Source organism: Trachymyrmex septentrionalis, unplaced genomic scaffold (assembly GCF_001594115.1).
Source record: "Trachymyrmex septentrionalis isolate Tsep2-gDNA-1 unplaced genomic scaffold, Tsep1.0 scaffold79, whole genome shotgun sequence".
Lineage (NCBI taxonomy): Eukaryota > Metazoa > Arthropoda > Insecta > Hymenoptera > Formicidae > Trachymyrmex > Trachymyrmex septentrionalis.
Window position 1 is genome coordinate 328270 of NW_017305977.1, and position 9160 is coordinate 337429.

Genomic DNA, 9160 nt, shown 5'->3' on the forward strand with positions numbered 1-9160 from the left:
TTAAAACCATCCCGAGAGCTGACAGTTATATGAAAAACAGTTTTGAACTGGTTGAGAGACTGAGGGATGTGCACTTTACGGGGACACATGAGTTAACGTCTTTGGACGTTACTTCTCTGTTCACGAACGTGCCAACGGATGTAGCGATCGACTGTGTTAACGAACATTGGCCGGCGGTTTCCGGGGATTGCTCTCTACCCAAGAAAGAATTTTTGGGAACGATAGGGTTTGTCCTGGACTCTTCGTTTTTTGTCTTTGACAATGTTTTTTACAGGCAGAGCTTTGGCACCCCCATGGGCTCTCCAATATCACCGGTGATAGCGGACTTAGTGTTGAGGAGATTGGAGACGGTGTCCTTGATGTCTGCGAATTTGGACATTCTATTCAATTATAGATACGTTGATGACATATGCACTACGTTGCCCCTCTCTCAGATCGACGTGTTATTAGAGAGATTTAATGCATTCCATCCGCGCCTACAGTTTACCGTAGAGAGAGGCGGAAAAACGATCAATTTCTTGGACGTCACTGTGTCAACAATAATCGCTTTAATTTCGATTGGTACCGTAAGCCAACGTTTTCAGGTAGATTTTTAAACTTCCACTCTAATCATCCATTGACGCAGAAAAAAGGCAGCATCTTTTCATTAATCGGCAGAGCCTTTTTATTATCTGACGTTAGGTCACACAAAAAATTTGACCTCCATCATTGACATTTTACTTCTGAATGACTACCCACTAGACTTTATTTTTGACTCCATCAATCATAGAATAAAAAATTTGATTAGAAATAGACACAGATTATACGATACCGCGACTGACATTGACTTAACTAATAAGTCTACCTCTTGGCTTACGGTGCCTTTCATTCCGCTTCATACGGAGAAACTTAGATCTTTGAATAAAAGCAAAAGTGATATCAGGGTGGCCTTCCGCAGCCCTAACAAAATGGGCAAATACATAAGAGTCCAGAAGGATTCTTGTCCCAGCACATCGAAAAGCAACGTTGTTTATAAAATTTTATGTAATGATTGTGACGCTTCTTACGTTGGACAGACGGGCAGGCAATTAAAAACCAGGATTGCCGAACATCGTAATCATATTAGACATAAAGCTTCTGCCCGCTCTGTCATCACCGATCATAGGTTGAGTCACAATCACGATTTTCAATGGGACAATGTTCTGATATTAGACGAGGAGCCTTCGTATAGAAAGCGTTTGATTTCGGAGATGCTACATATTAAAAAACAGAAGAACAGTCTTAATTTACAGACTGACACCGAGGGTCTTAATAAGGCATATCTGCCGATTATAAACAAAGTCTGACTTTCGATCCTGTCGACCCGTCTCCTCTCTCAGTGCGTCGCGTGCCGTTTTAGCGAGCGGTCGGTGTCACGTGCGATGTTGACATGTCTGACTTCGACGATTACATCCCTATCATTGTCATGGGTTTTCACACCTGTCATGCATTGCGGCGGTTCTCATTTCCTGTTCGGATGCGTTGGTGAGTGAGCACTTGGCTTCTTATCTGCGGCGTGTTTAGTTTTTAAGTTTTTAAGTTTTTAGTTTACTTATTTCTTATGAGTTCCCTTCCTTTTCCGTTTTTCAGTCAGCACTTGACTATGTTTCTTAACATCGGTTTGATTGCCCCATCGCATATACAACATTAAGCTACGTCGAGATCCATCACATTTGCTGATTTCCGCGCGTTAAAAATGTTGCGTCACTGAATGTTATCGATTTATTATTATTTTTTTGTTGTATTCTTTTATGTCTTTTATATTATATTCTTTTTACATCTGAGGAGGGCTCAATCCAGCAGCCGAAACTTGTTTGTTTTATATTTTAATATACGCCGTTTTACTTTTTATTTTATGTATCTATGACTATTATCTTTAATTATATATATTATGCGACGACTCTTTTTCGCCATTTATTTTGTTTATTTTGTTTATACATAGAGAGTCTTTATACCGCTGTTATTTATATATTTTTATATAATTTTCTAGTTGACAAATATCAGCGTATAATTCCATTTTTGTTTGATCTCCTTTTGTTATGTGTTAAGTTCTAAAATAGATATCGTCCCTGGTGAAAATTTTTCTCATAATTTTTATTTGATTTGGAACATTTTTCAGAAATACTCATAAATATTCGAAAAGTATACATCTTCTCTCAGAATTTTTCATACAAGTAAATTCTGAAATTTTTCATCCCATAATTTTTAAAAAATATTTTTTAATTTTTTAGATTTATAACATTTTATCCGAAATTATACTTAAAAAAAATCTTAGAAATCTTACGATATTTTATTGTAAGATAGCTCCTTCGATCATAGATTATAAGTTTAGTTTTCGCGCCTCATCGCTGGCGGCGCTCCAATCACCCGCCATTATCGCACACAATTGGCCGTGCCTTGCGATTGGCCCGTCGACAATACCCTTTTGAGATTGGTTGACTTGCGATAGTGAGGCAGAAGGAGCAAGATCCTGAGCGATTCCTTTGTACAGGATATAATCCGTTACAAGACTCTGAATAAAGTGTGTGTCTCATATAGTGAATAACGTATATCACGACTTGAGAATTATATGCCCTTTCCTTCCAAGGAGTTTCCTAGATTATCTCTCCTTCGGATTAATCCTGACAACATTCCTTTCCCTTTCGAAACGTTACTATTTTGGAAATTATACACGTGATCATGTCGCTGTCTTACAATAATTTGTTAAATAAAAAAATATCGTTTATACGCTCGCATTTTGCAACTCCATGGGACATAAGGAGTATGTAAGCACGCAACGCAATTGCACCCCGACGTCAAACATATTTATTAATAATTCATATTTATAACAGTTTGCAGATATCTAATAGTATTTAATAAAATTATATTTACTATACAATATGTAGAAATCATCGTGAATACAACAAATGATCTGTTTTCTGTTCCTGCAGTAGACTGCACTAGAACTCTCTTTTTACGTAGTTATGGATTACGTGAGAAATACGCCGCAATCCCTAGTAACTTTTGCGGACATCCGGTGCGGATTACAGATTACGGGCTGTATGTGACGACATCCTAACACAGTATAAGTACATATAGTATAGAAACGTTGGCACCTTTGATGTAGTGGGTCTCAGGTTACATAACTCGTCGCCATGTTGTGAGTTGGAAAGGCACTTTTTTATAAATTTAAGTTTTTATAAAGCTACAGAATAATTTTTCTAAAAAAGAAAAACATAATTCGATCATGCCATGAAAATTGTTTATAGTGTAGCGAGTTTATTAAATCAGAATTATATAATAATATAATGTTAATAAACTTATTATATTTATAAAGATAATATTTTACACATTAATAATAATAATATTAAACAGTAATAAGTAAATTAAAAATAATAATTAATTAAATACTATATGAAAATTGTAATTGAATAATTATGTATGAAAAAAGAATATATTGCATGAAAATTGTAATGAAATGTAAAGTTGCAATTTAATAATACACACACACACACACACACACACACACACACATGCATACTTTATTACGAGAATACTTTACCGTATACAAATATAACAGTCTACACAATATAGTGTCTCCGAAAAAATTTTATTTAATTTTTTAACAAAACTTAATTTTCTTAACTCTTTACCCTACTTTTTCTTACAAATTAAAAAAAAATTAAGCTTTGTACGAACGACGTACCGCGGCTCTCATCCGTGATACACATGTTTGGCTCAATTTTCTTACCACGATGTATTGTAGTAAGGAAATTTTCAGTTATTTTCGACCAGAACCATTTGAAAAACTGTTGCAGATTGTTTCATCATGTATACAGAAACAATTTCTTATTTGTGAGCCAATTTCTGCTCGCATTCGCCTTCAAATCTGCTTGCGATATTTAACTTGTGCGTGTGTGTATAAAGTCTATTCTACATTAGACGCAAACTGATCGTAAATTTGTTGCGACAGCCAATATAAAGTGTTAATTTTAAAATGCAAGCTTCAGGCTGTTGCAACAAACTTATAATTGGTTTGCGTCTAAAACTGGTTTTACATTAGTCGCATTGCGTCGCAAGCTTGTTGTAAGCGTTGCGGTCCAATTAGAGTCGAACTAGCTTGATGTTTATTGGACCGTAACGTTTGCGACGCTGCAATGCGATTAATGTAGAACCAGCTTAATATAAAATAGGCGTAACGCTGAAATGCTAAAAAAATCAGCGTGAATTCATGCGTAACGAAAATGAGCATAAAGTCTATAATTGGCTTAGTTCCTTTATGCCATACGTCGGTACACCGTATGCTGGCTCCATGGAACTTCACCTTCAGTCCATGACTGTATATAGTGTATATACATACACTATAAATGGCGGAACCAATCAAAAAAGAGAATCACTATCCGTTCCACTCTCTCTTGATTTTCTCTAGAATTTATTATCTTGTCCTTGTTTAACATTAATGTTCAGGCGTTTGATTAATCATTAAGGCATTGAAGGCATCCGTACGATATTTCCGAATGCAACTATGGTATATGCTAGATTCACTGGATCCAATGTGCATCGTACGACGTTTTGCAACCAATCAGAAAGCAGAATTTTATTTTGTATTGATGATATGAAGCAAAATCCTATTTTTTAATTGATTGCAGAGTACGACGCACGTTGGATCCAGTAAAAATCCAGCAATATTGTTGGTCACAGAAGAATTGCAATACTTTTTCTTCGATAGATTTTGTAATGCAGCTTGCTTCCCGAGTGATTGGTTTTTACTCATGGATCTATAAATAAGAACCAATCGCTTGGTGAGCAAGCTGCATTCCAAAACCCACAGAAAAAAAGGTGTTGTAACCTTTCTATGACCCAAAGACTTTGATTCTTTCCCTCAAAAATTTTTAGAAATTTAAAAGTGACCACCTTTTTACATTAATTACAATCCGTGCGCGATACGACTAAACCTTACGTCTGTATACTACTAAATTTGACGGAAAGACAAAATAAAATTGAATTTTCGGAAGTTTTAAATAACTTTAGTATTTTTATTCCACACACATATCTCCATAGAAAAAAACAGTGATAATAGAATATAAGGATCTTAGCATAAAGTACAAGAAAGTATAAATATATATTATTCAACAAGCCTCCAGGAGCAACCAACGTGGTATTTCAGATAAGTTTTCTTTTCCCTATAAGTTTCACGAATTGTACTAAATAAAAAGCAATTGCTTTGTAGATTTTTATTACATTTTTCAGGTAAATGCATTACCACGAAAGATTTTTGTAGCGATACGCTACGGACTAAACCGACTTTCCAATAGACTCATCTATTGGTTGAGCTATGTCGCAAAGACGACATTCGAGAAGATCTGTAAACCAAGGAGTCAGGCTAGGATACTCACGAAGAATATTCAATTCTTTGTCGGTTTAATAGATGTGATTATCGAAATTGTCTGTATGAATAGCACAGCCGTTACGAAGTCTCATAATAGCTGTCAAACATATTCTAGATTGAGATTCAACTCAATAGGCCGTATTAAGCTGATAATAGGCATGCAATCTCACGAAATAACATTAATGATTTATACAAATGTTACATTAATATATATATAATTTATATTATTGCATTATACATTAACATATATATTACTATATATAAATATAAATAAACATGTATAAGTATAAAAAATATTTATTTTATTTCTATCCAATATTTTTTATATTTTAAGATGTATGCAACATATACGAAATATAAATTTATAACATATATTAAACCTAAATTATTACAATATAAATAAATAATACATAATACATAATAATATATTTATATACACAACATCTGTTGAAACCGAGAGACATCTATTACCTTGCGTACCAAGAATAGGCCGAGCCTAGAGAGTAGAGAGAACAGAAATCATGAAAGTTCATGATGATATAGCATGGATGATATAGCATTTCAAAATTTACTGCCAGTATTGAAAATCTATAGTGCATAACATAAAACTAGATTTTCAGTCGTGGCAGTAAATTTTCCAAGAAGATGGAATAAAAATATTAAAGTTATTTAAAATCTTCCGAAAATTCAGGTTATTTCGTTTTTCCGTCAAATTTAGTTATACACGGATGTAAGGTTTAGTCGTATTATTACTCGCGGACTGTGAGCATTAATGTAGAAAGGTAATCACTTCTAAATTTGTAAAAATTTCTGAGGGAAAGAATCGAAGTCCTTAGGTGCACAAGCAGCGTTGAGTTGTCATGAATTTTGAAAGTACTCTACAAGGTGGTTATGTCTATCATATTTTTCGATCTTAATGGAATTAACTCAAATTTGAATTGTTGAGAGCACTTAAATATTTCCCTTTCATTTGATTGTAAGAAGAGAATATTTGAAGGTGATTGGTTAATTTGTACAGATTATGGCATACGGCATACAGTTACGGCCAATATAAACGCTCCCTTAAGCCTATTCTACAATAGACGTAAGCGTAGTTGTAAGTGGTTGTAGTTATAAATATTGACCAATAAAGTCGAATGTGAGGAGAATATTTGACTATGATTGGTCAATTCTTACAACTCTAATCACAATTACGCTTATGATTATTGTAGAATAGGCTTTAGTCCGGATCTACAATAAATGTTTTAAGTCTAAAGCCGTGAGAAATTGACCAATCACATTGAATATGACAAAAATAATCTACTATGATTGGTTAATTTTTTACAGCTTACGAATTGCAACTCTATTGTGTAAAACGTATTCTACAATGACTGTAACATAAGACTATAACATAAATCAATACGCAAAACTAACACGCTTGTTGAAACAGCCAATCAGAAACTTTGAACTGATGAAAGCAGTGGCCGATTTGTTTGTTTATGAGATTATTAACTGTAACAGCAAATTCGGTCACTTGCACTACACTAGGTCAGTGCATACTAAAAGCTACTTTGCATAAAATTAGCAAAGTTAAATGTAAGTATATAAATATTTCAAACGAATTATCTGCAAATTAATTATCTATTAATGATATTATCACGTTATTTAGCAAAATATATGTGTATCATTTTATTGTCAAAGTTAATTATATTGTATCACTGCATTGAGATAGTTTATATTGGGTGGATCCATATATTCGTTCGCTTTTTGTTAGTAGTGCAAATTTTTTCCGAATATCTCCGGTTCTGGTTGCCTAATCGGGCAATCCAAATATGTTTTGGAAAGGTGACAGTCCCCTCTTTTCATCTGTCAAATTTGGTTTCATTGGCATTAGTTTTGTTTGTGCTATAGACCTGTGAACATGTCGGAGAATAAGGTGCATTTTCGGCACATTTTGCTTTATTACTTCAAGAAAGGCAAGCGAGCTGCGGAGGCCCACCGAAAGATATGCAGCGTATACGGGGACGATGCCTTAACAAAACGTGCCGCTCAGAAATGGTTTGCCAAATTTCGTTCCGGAGATACGAGTCTTGAAGATGGACCCCGCAGCGGTCGGCCCACCGAGGTTGATTCGAATGATATCAAGGCACTGGTTGAGCAAGACCGGACGCTAAAGGTGCGAGAGATTGCGGAGACACTTAAAATAGGTTATGGAACCGTACAAAGGCATTTGCAACAGCTTGGCTACGTGTCCCGCCTCGATGTTTGGGTGCCGCACAAGCTGACCGAGGAGAACCTGGCCAACCGCATATCCATCTGCAATTCACTTCTGAAGCGGCACGAAAGCGACCCGTTTCTCAAACGAATAGTGACTGGCGACGAAAAGTGGATCATCTATGACAACATAGTGCGCAAGAGATCGTGGGGAACCGCTGGCGAGCCGCCGAATGCCACCCCGAAGGCCGGCCTGCATCCGAAGAAGATTTTGCTATCCATATGGTGGGATCATCGTGGTGTGCTGTTTTACGAGCTGCTTCCTCAGGGAAAAACGATCGATTCGAAGATCTACTGCACGCAGCTAACGAAATTGAATCAAGCATTGCGACAGAAACGTCCAGAACTGATCAATCGCAAAGGTGTCATATTCCACCATGACAACGCCAGACCCCACACCGCAATAATCACTCAGCAAAAATTAGTGCAACTTGGCTGGGATGTTTTGCCTCACCCACCGTATTCACCAGACCTTGCGCCATCCGACTATCACTTGTTCCGGTCCCTGCAAAACTCCCTCAACGGGAAATCGTTCGCTGATCAGACAGCTGTGAAAACGTACCTCGACCGGTTTTTCGCCTCTAAGCCCCAGACCTTCTATGAGAGCGGAATAATGAAATTGTTGGAAAGATGGCAAGAGGTCATCAACAAAAACGGAGAATATATTATTGATTAAAATTCATCCTTTGTATGAAAAAAACTTGTTTCATTTTAGCCTTCAAAAAGCGAACGAATATATGGATCCACCCAATATAAAGCAGCTTTTAATATGCACTGATCCAGTGTAGTGTGATTGAATTCATCATAAGTATAAAGATGGATTTGAAAAGTTAGGCCTTTTATAACGCGTTTTATTTTAAAGGCCACTTTATGGGTTTATTTTTCAAAATTTTCGATTTCCCAAAAGCATCATTTTCGGGTACCTTAAGTATGTAGAATTAGTGTACAAATAGTTAGAAATCGATTATCGACCGAGAAGAAGTCCTAGAGGCGCTTCTAAGCAAGTACTTATTTGAGCGCACAGATATCATTTCAGGTATATCCACTGTAACGGTTCGCTTCGCTTTGCCGCCGGTTTCTCAGGTCAGGCTTGATTTTCCCGCATTGTCGGCATCGTGTGAGACTAGCCGAACGTTAATTTTCGTGAAAAGTATTGTTGTCGTGTGTATATTGCTCCGTAAACGCTAATATATATACATAACGATGGATAAAAAAAGAACCAGGAATAGTAGGCCATCACGTCAAAGAAAAAGATATTTTCGTGGTAATAAACACACAAGTGAAAGAAATACAAGTGACACAAGTGCATCGGCTCGTAAAATTACAAAAAACAATCCGGATTTTGAAGTGAACGTTGATCCTGGTTTGCATTATCACATAGTGAATTTCGCATTGTTTGTTACATTACAAGGCATTGTTATGTGTAAGACATGTAAAAGCGATATACGGTTTTCAAAACGTGCGGAAAAAGGCTTAGGATTTCAATTAGTCGTGCAGTGTAAATGTGAAACAGAAATTCGA

The 9160-nt window shown here is 36.0% G+C and overlaps 1 protein-coding gene across 1 annotated transcript; it reads left to right on the forward strand.

The window, feature by feature from the left end:
* The first annotated feature begins 7286 nt into the window (after positions 1-7286).
* LOC108754272 (histone-lysine N-methyltransferase SETMAR-like) lies at positions 7287-8315 on the forward strand. The gene has a single exon (XM_018496470.1). The coding sequence runs from the start codon at positions 7287-7289 to the stop codon at positions 8313-8315; it is 1029 nt and encodes a 342-aa protein (XP_018351972.1).
* Positions 8316-9160: the final 845 nt, after the last annotated feature.

What these genes read in the sequence shown, in the direction of transcription:
- LOC108754272 (XM_018496470.1), top strand. Translation starts at nt 7,287, where the DNA reads ATGTCGGAGAATAAGGTGCATTTTCGGCACATTTTGCTTTATTACTTC.